The sequence below is a fragment of the Salvelinus sp. IW2-2015 genome, linkage group LG1, assembly GCF_002910315.2.
Source record: "Salvelinus sp. IW2-2015 linkage group LG1, ASM291031v2, whole genome shotgun sequence".
In the NCBI taxonomy this organism is placed as follows: domain Eukaryota; kingdom Metazoa; phylum Chordata; class Actinopteri; order Salmoniformes; family Salmonidae; genus Salvelinus; species Salvelinus sp. IW2-2015.
Window position 1 is genome coordinate 48,886,390 of NC_036838.1, and position 16,471 is coordinate 48,902,860.

At 42.2% G+C, this 16,471-nt stretch overlaps 1 protein-coding gene across 1 annotated transcript; it reads left to right on the forward strand.

The window, feature by feature from the left end:
* Nucleotides 1-242: 242 nt before the first annotated feature.
* On the forward strand, nucleotides 243-14,258 carry gnl3l (G protein nucleolar 3 like). The gene is made up of 15 exons (XM_023995113.2): nucleotides 243-344; nucleotides 449-489; nucleotides 1,209-1,313; nucleotides 1,438-1,554; nucleotides 1,660-1,743; nucleotides 1,950-2,085; nucleotides 2,190-2,293; nucleotides 2,477-2,621; nucleotides 6,450-6,537; nucleotides 6,621-6,798; nucleotides 6,892-7,034; nucleotides 7,139-7,275; nucleotides 7,365-7,531; nucleotides 13,800-13,974; nucleotides 14,170-14,258. The coding sequence occupies exons 1-15, from the start codon at nucleotides 329-331 to the stop codon at nucleotides 14,235-14,237; spliced, it is 1,704 nt and encodes a 567-aa protein (XP_023850881.1). The 5' UTR covers nucleotides 243-328; the 3' UTR covers nucleotides 14,238-14,258.
* The last annotated feature ends 2,213 nt before the right edge of the window (nucleotides 14,259-16,471 follow it).

Below are 16,471 nucleotides of genomic sequence, written 5' to 3' on the forward strand. Positions count from 1 at the left end.
TTTGTTTACGTTTTTTTAATATGAGTATGTTTTTCACCTACCCTACCCTACCTTTTTTTGCGATAAAGTTTCCCAGTTTTCACCCCAATCAGCAGGTGGCGGCAATACACCTCATAGGATGTAGTCTGCCATAAACCCCCACAGAAGAAGATGCAGAAGAAGCTGAAAAACAAGTTCGCATCGCAGACATTCGGTTTCAGGGCGCATAATCTGCAGCTGCATGCGTTTTTGTTTTTGCTGAGCTTTTATTTTGAAGAGCGTTAACCTGATGTAGTGATTTGACGTCAGATCCGCGCAATCCATCACCAACCACTCCACATGTGAAATCATGTCGAAGGCCAGAAGTGCGTAAATACATAAATGTTATTTGACTTTTATAGTTTAAACATTGAATCAACATTGTAGCTAGGTTGATGTGTAACTTATTTTATTGTTGTGGGTTTTGCAGAACAAAAGCGAGCGAAAGTACTTTTCCAAGGAAAACAAAAGGTATGTTTAGCTAGCCTGCTTGCTACTCAGAACGTTAGCTATATTGTAACGTTATAACTAACAATATGTTATTCATAGTCGAACAATTTGCAACAGATTATATTTTAGAACAGTGTGCTGCAAGCCATAATGTTGAATACAATATAATTTTGATTTCACTTGCGTCGCTGGTGAGTATAGTAGTAATACACAAGAGATGCTAATTGCGGCGAATAGCTAACGTTAGCCTGTTGTAACCACATTGGATACAACTGCCAGGCAGCTGACCCCATTTTGGCGAATACTGTACAACATGGATTGCTACAATTTAAGAAAACCTCAGTTTTTGACAAAAACATAGCAAATGACCTGAGAAAGGTCTCTGCAGCCCAATATAATACCTTTGTCCGACTCAGTGTGAAGTAGACGGGGCGGCTGGTAGCCGAGTGGACTAGGAACTGAAAAGGTTACAGGAACGAGTCCCCGAGCTGACAATGTAAAAAATCTGTCGTTCTGCCCCTGAACAAGGCATTTAACCCACTGTTCCTAGGCCGTCATTGAAAATTCGAATTTGTTCTTAACTGACTTGCCTAGTTAAATAAAGGTTAAATTTGTTTTGCACTGTACACATTTTGTATACTGTAACCAACTAGTTATAGCTTAACTAACTATAGTTTAGCTACTTATGTTATGTTAACGTCGGTGGCCATATCTCATTGGAGTTTTAATTTCAATTGGAGGGGAAAGATGGACAACAGACTCAAGGAGGGAAAATGCATTCAGAGCTGTCCATTGCACGCCATCCCAAAGAGTATGGAAAACCAGAAGAAATCCGGAAGAAAAGGGTGAACCATGATATACATGTATTTTTATTACTGTTAATTTATGTCATGACAATAGCACAATTCTTCTGGTTTGGCAATTGATTTATAGGTATTTAATTTGTGTTGCTCTCTTTGCCATGGTCAGCTTCAGGAGCTCCAAGAAAAGCAGAGGTTGTCAAGAGAACGGGAGCAGATGAAGAGGAGAAGTCTGGACAGTTTTCAGAGAGATATTCTAGAGCGACAAAGAGCGTTTGAGCAGAGGGTAATTTAACTATTGTAGGTTATAGAAAGAGCAGCTCTCCCAATGCTGTTTTTCTCATTAAATGAGAAAGCTTGTCATGAGTGTTTTTGTGTTCTCTTATTGCAGGAAACTGAGATGCAGAGTTTAGAGAAGCATGTCAATTTTGAAAATGAGAATTCAAGAAAGGCGTACTACAGGGAATTCAAAAAGGTAACTTTTCTTTATCGAGTCCAATTGTCTGTGAGTATGCACAGTAGCACGTGTGTAACAATTTGCAGTATTGCACTTGAGTGATACCCATTTATTTACATTACATTTCTATACCAGTAAGCTGATCTTTTAGAGAAGGGTACCTGTGTGTGGTGCTTATAATTTATATTATAACAATGTGTTGTATTCCCTGTTCTGTATAAAAGGTGGTTGAGGCCTCTGATGTGATTCTGGAGGTTCTGGATGCCCGTGACCCTCTTGGCTGCCGTTGTCCTCAGGTGGAGCAGGCTGTCATTCAGAGCGGCACTGACAAGAAAATAGTCCTAGTGCTTAACAAGATTGGTGAGTGTGTGAGAGATTCATTAATATGCATAGTTTTATACATTAGAAAGCATTGTGCCATATTATCTTTAACTGACAAACATGTCTTTCCACTGTACTCTTAGACCTGGTGTCCAAGGAGATTGTGGAGAAATGGATCAAGTATCTTCGCAATGAATTTCCCACTGTGGCTTTCAAAGCCTCAACGCAACAACAGAACAAGAATTTGGTGAGTCAGACTATTCAGAAGGGCATATGTAGAACATGGACAGGATAGTTTAATGAAATATATTTAAGTTACATAAAATATTTGTTTTACTGTCAAGCAATAAGGACCTATGTACTAGATGAAAACTGAATAAACTTTTTTCAGTTAGGATCTAGTAACTATACTTATGTTTTCTATTTGCAGAAGCGAAGCAATGTACCTGTTACCCAGGCCACCGCTGAGCTCCTAGGTAGCAGTGCCTGTGTGGGTGCGGAATGCTTGATGAAACTTTTGGGGAACTACTGCCGCAACCTGGACATTAAGACAGCCATCACTGTTGGTGTGGTTGGTGGGTACATTTTAAATGTACATTTTAGTCATTTAACAGACGCTGTTATCCAGAGCTTCTTCAAATCAAAATGTATTTGTCACATGCGCCGAATACAACCGTTGTAGACCTTACAATGAAATAATTACTTAAAAGCCCTTAACCAACAATGCAGATATAAGAAAATACCTGCCAAAAAGTAAGAGATAAGCATAACAAATCCTTAAAGAGCAGCAGTAAATAACAAATGCGGGGCTATATACAGCGGGTACCGGTACAGAGTCAATGTGCGGAGGCACCGGTATTGAGGTAATATGTACATGTAGGTAGTGTTATTAAAGTGACTATGCATAGATAATAAACAGTAGCAGCAGTGTAGAAGGGGGGGGGGGGGGAAATGCAAATAGTCTGGGTAGCCATTTGATTAGCTGTTCATGAGTCTTATGGCTTAGGGGTAGAAGCTGTTTAGAAGCCTCTTGGACCTAGACTTGGCGCTCCGGTACCACTTGCCGTGCGGTAGCAGAGAGAACAGTCTTTGACTAGGGTGGCTGGAGTCTTTGACAATGTTTTAGGGCCTTCTTCTGACCCTGCCTGGTATAGAGGTAGGAATCTTGGCCCCGGTGATGGAATCTTGGCCCCGGTGATGTACTGGGCCATACACACTACCCTKTGTAGTAGAGGTCGACCGATTAATTAGGGCCGATTTCAAGTTCTCATAACAATTGGTAATCTGCATTTTTGGACGCCGATTACATTGCATTCCACGGGGAAACTGCGTGGCAGGCTGACCACCTGTTATGCGAGTGCAGCAAGGAGCCAAGGTAGGTTGCTTGCTAGCATTAAACTTATCTTATTAAAAAACAATCAATCTTCACATAATCACTAGTTAACTACACATGGTTGATATTTATAGGTTAACTAGCTTGTCCTGCGTTGTATATAATCAATGCGGTGCCTGTTAATTTATCATCAAATCACAGCCTACTTCGCCAAGCGGGGGATGTTTTAACAAAAGCGCATTCGCAAAAAAAGCACAATCGTTGCACGAATGTACCTAACCATCAACATCAATGCCTTTCTTAAAATCAATACACAGAAGCTAATTTTTTTAACCTGCATATTTAGTTTAAATAAATAAATGTTAGCAGGCAATATTAACTAGGGAAATTGTCATTTCTCTTGCGTTCATTGCATGCAGAGTCAGGGTATATGCAACAGTTTGGGCCGCCTGGCTCGTTGCAAACTAATTTGCCAGAATTTTACATGATTATGACTTAACATTAAAGGTTGTGCAATGTAACCTCAATATTTAGACTTGGGGTTGCCGCCCGTTTCAATAAATACGGAACGGTTCCGTATTTCACTGAAAGAATAAACGTTTTGTTTTCGAAATGATAGTTTACGGATTTAACCATATTAATGACCAACGGCTCGTATTTCTGTGTTTATATTATAATTAAGTCTATGATTTGATAGAGCAGTCTGACTGAGCGGTGGTAGGCGGCAGCAGGCTCGTAAGCATTCAAACTTTACTGCGTTTTCCAGCTGCTCTTAGCAATGCTTGCTTCACAGCGCTGTTTATGATTTCAAGCCTATCAACTCCTGAGATTAGGCTGGCAATACTAAAGTGCCTATTAGAACATCCAATAGTCAAAGGTATATGAAATACAAATGGTATAGAGAGAGATGGTAGACTAGTCTTAATTCCTATAATAACTACAACCTAAAACTTCTTAACTGGGAATATTGAAGAACTGGGAATATGGAACCACCATCTTTCATATGTTCTGAGCAAGGAACTTAAACGTTCGCTTTTTTACACAGCACATATTGCACTGTTTTTGCTTTATTTAAACCAAATTGAACGTGTTCCATTATTTATTTGAGACTAAATAGATTTGATGTATTATTTTAAGTTAAAATAAGTATTCATTGTTCATTCAGTATTGTTGTAATTGTCATTATTACAAATATATATATAAAAATCGGCAGATTAATCTGTGTTTTTTTTTTTTTTGACCTCCAATAATCTGTATCGGTGTTGAAAAATGATAATCGGTCGACCTCTACTCTGTATTGCCTTGCGGTCGGAGGCCGAGCAGTTGCCATACCAGGCAGTGATGCAACCCATCACGATGCTCTCGATGGTGCAGCTGTAGAACCTTTTGAGGATCTGAGGACCCATGCCAAATATTTTCAGTCTCCTGAAGGGGAATAGGTTTTGTTCCCTCTTCACGACTGTCTTGGTGTGTTTGGACCATGTTTCTTTGTTGGTGATGTGGATGCCAAGGAACTTGAAGCTCTCAACCTGCTCCACTGCAGCCCCGTCGATGAGAATGGGGGCGTGTTCTTTTCCTGTAGTCCACAATCATCTCCTCTTCTTGATCACGTTGAGGGAGAGTTGTTGTCCTTGCTCCACACGGTCAGGTCTCTGACCTCCCTATAGGCTGTCTCATGGTTGTCGGTGATCAGGCCTACCACTGTTGTGTCATCAGCAAATTTAATGATGGTGTCGGAGTAGTGCTTGGRCGTGCAGTCATGAGTGAACAGGGAGTACAGGAGGGGACTGAGCATGCACCCCTGAGGGGCCCACGTGTTGAGGATCAGCGTGGCAGATGTGTTGTTATCTACCCTTACCACCTGGGGCCTGCCCATCAGGAAGTCCAGGATCCAGTTGCAGAGGGAGGTGTTTCGTCCCAGGGTCTTTAGCTTAGTGATGAGCTTTGAGGGCACTATGGTGTTGAATGCTGAGCTGTAGTCAATGAACAGCATTCTTACATAGGTGTTCCTTTTGTTCAGGTGTGAAAGGGCATTGTGGAGTGCGATATAGATTGCATCATCTGTGGATCTGTTGGTGCAGTATGCAAATTGGAGTGGGTCTAGGGTTTTTGGGATAATGGTGTTGTGAGCCATGACCAGCCTTTCAAAGCATTTCATGGCTACAGACGTGAGTGCTACGGGTCGGTAGTCATTTAGGCAGGCTAACTTCGTGTTCTTGGGCACAGGGACTATGGTGGTCTGCTTGAAACATGCTGGTATTACAGACTCAGACAGGGAGAGGTTTGAAATGTCAGTGAAGACACTTGCAAGTTGGTCAGCGCATGCTCGGAGTACACGTCCTGGTAATCCGTCTGTCCCTGCGGCCTTGTGAATGTTGACCTCTCTAAAGGTCTTACTCACATCGCCTGTGGAGAGCGTGATCATACAGTCCGGGAACAACTGACGCTCTCATGCATGTTTCGGTGTTACTTGCCTCGAAACGAGCATAGAAGTTATTTAGCTCGTCAGGTAGGCTCGTGTCACTGGGCAGCTCTCGGATGTGCTTTCCTTTGTAGTCTGTAATGGTTTGCAAGCCCTGCCACATCCGACGAGCGTCGGAGCCGGTGTAGTACGATTTGATTTTAGTCCTGTGTTGACGCTCTGCCTGTTTGATGGTTCATCAGAGGGCATAGCGGGATTTCTTATAAGCTTCCGGGTTAGAGTCCCGCTCCTTGAAAGCGGCAGTTCTGCCCTTTAGATCAGTGCGAATGTTGCCTGTAATCCATGGCTTCTGGTTGGGGTATGTATGTGCAGTCACTGGGGACGACGTCCTCGATGCACTTATTGATACAGAAGCAATTAGGGTTCAGTGCCTTGCTCAACTGCACTTAAAAAAAAATGTCTTCACCTAGTCGGCTTGGGGATTCGAACCAGCAAACTTTCACTTACTGGCACAACGCTCTTAACCACTAGGCTACCTGCTCAATCTTCACACAATTTCGAAGGATCATGGCCACGTCATTCCAGACTTTTCAAACTGGACAAATGTTTGAAGTTATGCAATATTTTGGATGGTTTTCTTTTTTTCAGGCTTTCCCAATGTTGGAAAGAGCAGTCTCATAAACAGTTTGAAGCGGGCACGTGCATGCAATGTTGGAGCCACACCTGGTGTAACCAAGTAAGTACAAAGCTTTTGGCTTTATTTATGTCTAGGCCTACATGTTCTTTCCTTGCTTGACTGACCTGTATGATGGCTTTTAGGTGCCTTCAGGAAATACACTTGGACAAGCACATCAAGCTTTTAGATTGTCCTGGCATTGTAATGGCAACCTCGACGACTGACGCGGCCATGATCCTTCGGAATTGTGTAAAGATTGAGCAGCTTGTAGACCCTCTACCTCCAGTCGAAGCCATCTTAAGACGCTGCAATAAGACACAGGTATCCAAAGATTATTTAACGGCATATTCACTGCAATGATGTGACAGATGTTACGTCCAAGTTTTCATATTATTTKATTTCATTTCTCAATAGATCATGGAACACTATGGTGTTCCAGACTTCCACACAGCTCTCGAGTTCCTGGCTTTGTTGGCACAGCGACAGGGCAAGTTGAGGAAGGGAGGAGTGCCTGATAATGACAAGGCAGCAAAGAGTGTCCTAATGGACTGGACAGGGTGGGTGCAAACTGCAAAAACATTTATTACATCTGAGGTTTTCACAGAAACACCGTCCCTACCTAATAAAGTCCCATTATTCTGTTTAATTTGCGGTCATGTAGGGGTAGGATCAGCTACTTTACACACCCTCCGGAGACGCACACTCTTCCCACTCATATCAGTGCTGAGATTGTGGCAGAGATGGGCAAAGCTTTCGACTGGGAGGTACTTGAGAAGGGAAACCAGGAAGTGCTAGCTGGTAGGATACACGCACACATTTGACAGTTACCTAGTAATTGAAAAGTATGTTGGGATAAAAAGTGTATGTGCTAAATGTTTTTCTTGTAGTGTCGTCTTGCACTGATGTCCAAATGGGTTTCTGCATGGCAACTGCTGGGATGACTCAGGGTGGTCAAGAAGAACCACCTTGTGAAATGGAAGGTGGAGCTTTAGATGAGGTTGAGTCCAAGGATGAAACTGAATCCATGGATGATGATGATGATCAGGACCCTGAGGTATTGCAGTTCTTTTACTTGACAAGTTAAATGGATTCTGTGGTACTTTTTAGACGTTTTCAGTTCTTAACTCTTGTGTGGTGGTCATGTTTTTGTTATTCACCTAATGTTCGCGGGTCTGGTGGACTCACTACATTATTGGATTTTTAAAACAATGCTGTAATCATTTATGTAAAAATACTTAGATGTTGACTTATCAATTACAAGCAATATAGACAGCATACATGGTTAATATTTGCCATTTACTTCTGCTAGATCACATTTATCAATAAAAGCGCAATTKATTTTTTTGTTATTGATCAAATGTTATTTTTTGTAAACAAATCAATTATAATCAAGACATGGGTAGAAAAATCATGTTTATCTTGAACAATTATAAATGAAACAAGGTTTTCATCACTTGATGTTTATTGGTTTGACCTGATCAATTTGGAAGGACAAATTTTACATACTGTATATTATGGAAATGATAATTGAACCCCATTGAACACACATTAAGGCCAGTCTACTTCTTGCACTTGATGCATGTGTACTGTGTCTTCCTGTCCTTCTTGGGTCCACACACATCACAGCGCTTCTTCTTGTTGCTACCAGCTGCAACCTAGAATGATGAAAACACTTAGTTCAGGAATTTTACTAACATCTCACACACTCACTCACATACATAGTTACAGCAGGCCAAGGTAGGAGAGTCAGACACACACATTCAACAACATCACTCACACTTACTTCCGGTATTGGCTTTGTTGGTTTTGCGAGACGGGCTGATGGGTGACAAGCATCCTCCTCCTGAATCCCCCTCAAGATGGCTGCATAAGCTGGTGTCCTTGGGATCTGCTGCCGCCTCTGGAGTTGTGGTCTTACCAATGCCTTGCCCAGCTCCTCTAGAAAGAGCCTTCTCCTCTGGAGCTTCCCTCTGTTCCAATCTGGGTTCAACGCCATCCAGATGACAAACGCGTTCTACGCCAAGATGTTGAAGAATATCACAGCTGTAGCCAGTCACCAGACCAGCTTGTCTAAATTGTCCTRCCCTCCTTTGTAATCCGTGATGATTTGTGGTTTTTTATGTTCCTGGCCACAGATTCTCCCATCTCTATGCAGCATACTCATGAGTACCACCTTTTTGCCTGCCTTTGGTACGTAGGAGACTAGGGACGTGTCGGCCATGAACACAAACTTAAAGGAATTGATAGGCCTGTTCTGTGTATTCAACAGCTGAGGTGGGAGCTTTGGCTTGTTTTTTTTCGTACTCTTCCTACCATCGTCAGGTGCTCCTGTCCCAGCTTGTGCGAAGTAATAAAAAAAAAAACGTTTAAGTTCGCGAATGTGATGTTGTGGTCGCAGAGTCCCTGTCAAGTTCAGGACAACCTGCATCCCCTGATTCTTCTCAGGCGCTCCTCCGTCTGGCTTCCTTGTTTACACTTGCATGTTCCACGCATATGATGAAGCAGCATCACAGGCTACCCGGATCTTGATTCCATATTTTGTGGGTTTATACAGTATGTATTGCCTGAAGGGGCAGCGGCCCCTAAATGGCATAAGCTGTTCATCAACAGTAACGTTGGGCCCAGGGTTGTAAAACAGGGGAAGGTGGTCCACTCACTTGTCCCACACTGACCTGATTGCAGCTAGCTTGTCTCTCTGCCACCGAGCTGGTCTGGTGTCTCGGATAATAATCGGATAATCCTGGAAATAATGTGGACGTTTTCCAGAGACATCGTTGCTCTGAAAAGTGCTCTGCCAGTTTCTGCATCCCACAGGGATTCTCCATTGGATTTGAAAACACCAGCAAGGATAAGATCCCCAAAGTATGAATGTAAATGAGTTGGGTCCATCTCCTTCATCTCTCTCCAAAAACACGCCTTCTCTCCAAATTAGTGCAGTCCAGAGTGGTTTTCTGGATGGTGTCTGGGATGACCAGTTCAAAAGACTTTATGTCCTGCACATAAGTAACCGCCGTCTGCGTCGGCCCTGGTTGCATCCACATTGGCAGCCATGCGAGGTGTCTCATTACTTGGGCAAGAAGACAATTCAATTTCACAATTTTTTGACATCCAAATTTATCCTACTGGGTCAATCTTAACCTCTTCTTTCAAATCAGTCAGACTCTGAATTGACAGACATGATCCTCAAATGTGGAAAAATTCTTTCTCTTCCAAAGTGTCTTCTCTCTCTGCAAAAAAATATTTCTAAGGCTCTCTGAGCGGAGATTATTTTTGCCATACTGATTGATTGTGGTAAGGAGCCACACATCCAAAGCAATTTATTTGTTGTGTCCCTCCCCTAATGTATACCTGGATGGGGTAGTGTGTGGGAAAATACAGCTTTTTTACAGTGTGTTGTAATAACATTTTGCAGGTTCCCGCAAGACATTAGTTTCACACACTACAAAGGGTGAAGAGTGCGAGAAAAGCGGGAGACAGACAGGTTATTGGTGCTATGTTGAAACAGCAGGTCCAGGGAGGAGGAAGGCAAACAACAAACCTTTTTCAATCATTTTTACTTGTTTTCACCAACACACACTTTTCCACACTTTTATTACCCTCTGGTCCAGTGGACTCTTAACACCACATACAGTACCAGTCAAACGTTTGGACACGCCTACTCATTCAAGGGTTTTTCTTTATTTTTTACTTTTTTCTACATTGTAGGATAATAGTGAAGACATCAAAACTATGAAATAACACATGGAATCATGTATTAACCAAAGTGTTAAACAAATCAAAATATATTTTATGTTCATCAAAGTAGCCACCCTTTGCCTTGATGACAGCTTTGCACACTCTTGGCATTCTCTCAACCAGCTTCACCTGGAATTCTTTTCCAACAGTCTTGAAGGAGTTCCCACAAATGCTGAGCACTTGTTGGCTGCTTTTCCTTCACTCTGTGGTCCAACTCATCCTAAACCATCTCAATTGGGTTGAGGTTGGGTGGCTGTGGAGGTCAGGTCATATGATGCAGCACTCATCACTCTCTTTCTTGGTCAAATAGCCCTTACACAGCCTGGAGATGTGTTGGGCCATTTTCCTGTTGAAAAACACATGATAGTCCCACTAAACGCAAATCAGATGGGATGGCGAATTGCTGGAGAATGCTGTGGTAGCCATGCTGGCTAAGTGTTCCTTGAATTCTAAATAAATCAGTGTCACCAGCAAAGCACCATGACACCACCACCTCCATGCTTCACGGTGGGAACAACACATGCAGAGATCATCCGTTCACCGACTCAGTGTCTCAAAGACACTGCGGTTGGAACCAAAAATCTAATTTGGACTCAGACCAAAGGACAGATTTCCACCGGTCTAATGTCCATTGCTCGTGTTTCTTGGCCCAAGCACGTCTTCTTTTTGGTGGCCTTCAGTAGTGGTTTCTTTGCAGCAGTTCAACCATGAAGGCCTGACTCACGCAGTCTCCTCTGAACAGTTGATGTTGAGAAGTCTGTTACTTGAACTCAGAAATTGCAGCCCAAATAAATGCTTCAGAGGCTGGTAACTAATGAACTGCAGCAGAGATAACTCTGGGTCTTCCTTTCATGTGGCGGTCCTCATGAGAGGCAGTTTCATCATAGCGCTTGATGGTATTTGCGACTGCACTTGAATAAACTTGAAGTTTTCTGTATTGACTGAACTTCATGTCTTAAAGTAATGATGGACTGTTTCTCTTTGCTTTTTTGAGCTGTTCTTAATATGGACTTGGTATTTTACCAAATAGGGCTATCTTCTGTATACCACCCCTACCTTGTCACAACAACTGATTGGCTCGAATGCATGAAGAAGGAAAGAAATTCCACAAATGTCCTTTTACCAAGGCACACCTGTTAATTGAAATGCATTCCAGGTGACTACCTCATGAAGCTGGTTGAGAGAATGCCAAGTGTGCAAAGCTGTCATCAAAGCAACGGGTGGTTACTTTGAAGAATATAAAATATGTTTTGATTTTCATTACATGATACCATATGTGTTAATTCATCGTTTTTATGTCTTCACTATTATTCTACAAGGTAGAAAATAGTAAAAAATAAAGAACCCCTGGAATGAGTAGGTGTGTCAACTTTTGACTGGTACTGTATGTAATATACATGTYTACCGGGGTACACAGTGTGCACTCAATAAATGTGTTATTTCACATGTTCTTCACAGAAAATGAGCCACGGCCAATGTGTCTCGGGTTGAAAAAATAATTAATTGTATAATTTTTCTTTTAGTCAACATTGAAAATGGGTCCCACAGACCCGAACACTAGGCAAGGGTTAAAGTAGCGTTTATGAGCCGACAGTGGTCACTATGTCATATGCCGACATGTGCACCACATCATTGTTCTCTCTCACTCTGCTGTGGGTGCATCATGTGCATCTTGCTTGCTGTCACTCATATGGCGAGGGGCTGAAGCTCATTGGTTGAACTTGAATTGCTAGCCGGCTGGCCCAATTGGGGGGAAATGTATGGCACAGCTTCCAGAACATTGATATTGTTCTGGATCGATATAGCTTTCAAATGAGGGATTTCGTGGCCAATTGAGGTAAAACAGTAATTCTGCTCATAGATTATGCATGTATGAAGTACAGTCGTGGCAAAAAGTTGAGTGACAAATATTAATTTACACAAAGTTTGCTGCTTCAGTGTCTTTAGATATTTTTGGCAGATGTTACTATGGAATACTGAAGTATAATTACAAGCATTTAACACGTGTCAAAGGCTTTTATTGACAATTACATGAAGTTGATGCAAAGAGTCTATTTGCAGTGTTGACCCTTCTTTTTCAAGACCTCTGCAATCCGCCCTGGCATGCTGTCAATTAACTTCTGGACCACATCCTGACTGATGGCAGCCCATTCTTGCATAATCAATGCTTGGGTTTTGTTTGTCTACCCTTGCAGATTGACCACAAATTCTCAATGGGATTAAGGTCTGGGGTGTTTCCTGGCCATGAACCCAAAATATCGATGTTTTGTTCCCTGAGCCACTTATCACTTTTGCCTTATGGCAAGGTGCTCCATCATGCTGGAAAGGCATTGTTCGTCACCAAACTGTTCCTGGATGGTTGGGAGAAGTTGCTCTCGGGGGATGTGTTGGTACCATTCTTTATTCATGGCTGTGTTCTTAGGCAAAATTGTGAGTGAGCCCAGTCCCTTTGCTGAGAAGCAACCCCACACATGAATGGTCTCAGGATGCTTTACTGTTGGCATGACACAGGACTGATGGTAGTGCTCAACTTGTCTTCTCCAGACAAGCTTTTTTCCGGATGCCCCAAACAATTGGAAAGGGGATTCATCAGAGAAAATTACTTTACCCCAGTCCTCAGCAGTCCAATCCCTGTACCTTTTGCAGAATATCAGTCGGTCCCTGATGTTTTTCCTGGAGAGAAGTTGCTTCTTTGCTGCCCTTCTTTGACACCAGGCCATCCTCAAAGTCTTTGCCTCACTGTGTGTGCAGATGCACTCACACCTGCCTGCTGCCATTCCTGAGCAAGCTCTGTACTTGTGGTGCCCCGATCCTGCAACTTACTGGCAACAATATCCTTGCCTGTGAAGCCRTTTTRGTGCAAAGCAATGATGATGGCACGTGTTTCCTTGCAGGTAACCATTATTGACAGAAGAACAATGATTCTAAGCACCACCCTCCTTTTTGAAGCTTCCATTCTGTTATTCGAACTCAATCAGCATGACAGAGTGATCTCCAGCCTTGTCCTCGTCAACACTCACACRTGTGTTAACGAGAGAATAACTGACATGATGTCAGCTGGTCCTCTTGTGGCAGGGCAGAAATGCAGTGGAAATGTTTTTGGGGGATTCAGTTCATTTGCATGGCAAAGAGGGACTTTGCAATTCATCTGATCACTCTTCATAACATTCTGGAGTACAGTATATGCAAATTGCCATCATACAAACTGAGGCAGCAGACTTCGTGAAAATTAATATTTGTGTCATTCTCAACTTTTGGCCACGACTACACATTGACACACCCATCCCAAAGCAGGAAGTTAAAAAAGAAAAAAATCTTTAAACTTAGTAGTTGCCAAAGTCCCTGAAGCATCTCCCCATTTTCATGCCTACTGAACACAACCCAGATGATGATACCACTTTTACAGTGGTATTATGACTTGTGCTGGTTTCCACTTAAATGCAATTCATCAAAGGACTTTAATCTTAACAGTGTACAAAACATTTGAGAACACCTGCTCTTTCCATGACATACTGCCCATGTGAATCRAATTTTAGGAAGGTGGTATCATTGTTTTGTACATCTTGTCTTTTTTTATTTAACACTAGTTTGGACCTATGACTGTGGAGATTAAAGCACCAAGGGCAAAGACTGGTGGTTCAGTTGATGCTGCTGCCCCCAGGACCCTCGGTTTAAAGGATATCTGGAATGTAGACCCTCTTCAGCAGGGCCAAGCACTCGTGGCTGCTGGGAAGAAGAGGAAGAAGCAACAGAAAAGATCTGGTATATRTTACATTTTAACACAAACAATTTGTTGTATAAATCCTTGCTTTGTAGATCACTTGACAACCATATTTTGTTAGCTTGAGGTTTTTAACTTCGATATTGTTTAGGTGTTTTTATTACCATTACTTCAGTAATTGATAGGTTGATCTGTGAATTTATACAATTTCTCCTTTCTCACTATTTTCTTTTCAGACAAAATTGCTACCAAACTCTCAGACAGCCTGACGACGGCAATGAACTTTGCATTTTCAGATATATGAAAAATAAAAGGTAATCTAAGACGGGGTGTTTTTGTTTTTTTATTTAGTTATCTGTTCAGTCAATATCATCAACCTTATTCACAACATCCCCTAGTGGTAGGCATGATGTACAATAAAGTATATCAGCATTTACATATCAAGACTGGGTGGGTTGTACCGACATGGATTAACTCTTAAACTGGGTTTAATAAAGGTTTATTTATTAATCTTGTTGCACCAAACTTTATTCCTATTTTTAAATTAATCACACTAAATCTTAGTTTAGAAGGATTAGATTACATTTTGACTTCAAACCAGGATAAAATGTAATATTGTTGCTCCATTGTTTTAAAAACAATTTTAAATTCAGCAAATATTAGTGTATGTGCTTTATTTTTGGTGTGATTAACAATTATCTCCTGTGGTTTATAATGTTTGTTAAACTCAACTAGCCAGCTAATGTATTTTACAACAAAGTGCAATTCATTTCATCCTTAGCCTGAAGTGAAAACTCACTTTGCTAACTAGCAATGCCCAGTGCTGGTTTGTTTCCATAGAATTAGAACATATTGCTATGGTGAATCCATTATGACACGTGTCACTAGTCATAGAGATTTAACCTTAGATTAACTAATCTAGTTTTTAAAATTAAGCAGTTCAATTAGAAACCTAGATTTAGAAAGTCTAGATTAGGTCAAATCTAAACCAAATCATTTGGTTCTAATATTTCAACACACCTTTACTTGACAATACTTTCTTCATTCTCGATTTGGAAGGAACCGGTATCTTAACTCCTTTTTCTAGTTGCAGGTTGGATTCCGATAACGAAGAAATATTCCGAATCATATTAAATCCGCTTTTTGCACCGAGTGAGAAATTGTCGTTTGGGTCACTGACACTCCTTCTAAACTCAGCAAAAAAAAGAAACGACCTCTCACTTTCAACTGCTTTATTTTCAGCAAACGTAACGTGTAAATATTTGTATGAACATAAGATTCAACAACTGAGACATAAACTGAACAAGTTCCACAGACATGTGACTAACAGAAATTGAATAATGTGTCCCTGAACAAAGGAGGGGTCAAAATCAAAAGTAACAGTCAGTATCTGGTGTGGCCACCAGCTGCATTAAGTACTGCAGTGAATCTCCTCATGGACTGCACCAGATTTGCCAGTTCTTGCTGTGAGATGTTACCCCATTCTTCCACCAAGGCACCTGCAAATTCCAGAACATTTCTGGGGGGAATGGCCTTAGCCCTCACCCTCCGATCCAACAGGTCCCAGACTTGCTCAATGGGATTAAGATCCGGGCTCTTCGCTGGCCATGGCAGAACATTGACATTCCTGTCTTGCAGGAAATCACACACAGAATGAGCAGTGTGGTTGGTGGAATTCTCATGTTAGGATGAGCCTGCAGGGAGGGTACCTCATGAGGGAGGAGGATGTCTTCCCTGTAACGCACAGCATTGAGATGGTCTGCAATGACGACAGGCTCAGTCCGATGAAGCTGTGACACACCGTCCCAGACCATGACGGACCCTCCACCTTCAATTCGATCCCGTTCCAGAGTACAGGCCTCGGTGTAACGCTCATTCCTTCGACGATAAATGCGAATCCCACCATCACCCCTGGTGAGACAAAACCGCGACTCGTCAGTGAAGAGCACTTTTTGCCAGTCCTGTCTGGTCCAGTTACGGTGGGTTTGTGCCCGTAGGTGACGTTGCCGGTGATGTCTGGTGAGGACCTCCCTTACAACAGGCCTACAAGCCCTCAGTCCAGCCTGAGAGTCTGAGCACTGATGGAGGGATTGTGCGTTCATGGTGTAACTCGGGCAGTTGTTGCCATCCTGTACCTGTCCCGCAGGTGTGATGTTCGGCTATATCGATCATGTGCAGGTGTTGTTACACGTGGTCTGCCACTGCGAGGACGATCAGCTGTCCGTCCTGTCTCCCTGTAGCGCTGTCTTAGGCGTCTCACAGTACGGACATTGCAATTTATTGCCCTGGGCACATCTGCAGTCCTCCTGCCTCCTTGCAGCATGTTCAAGCAGATGAGCAGGGACTCTGGGCATCTTTCTTTTGGTGTTTTTCAGAGTCAGTAGAAAGGCCTCTCTAGTGTCCTAAGTTTTTATAACTGTGACCTTAATTGCCTACTGTCTGTGAGCTGTTAGTGTCTTAACGACCTTTCCACAGGTGCATGTGCATTAATTGTTTATGGTTCATGGGAAACAGTGTTTAAACCCTTTACAATGAAGA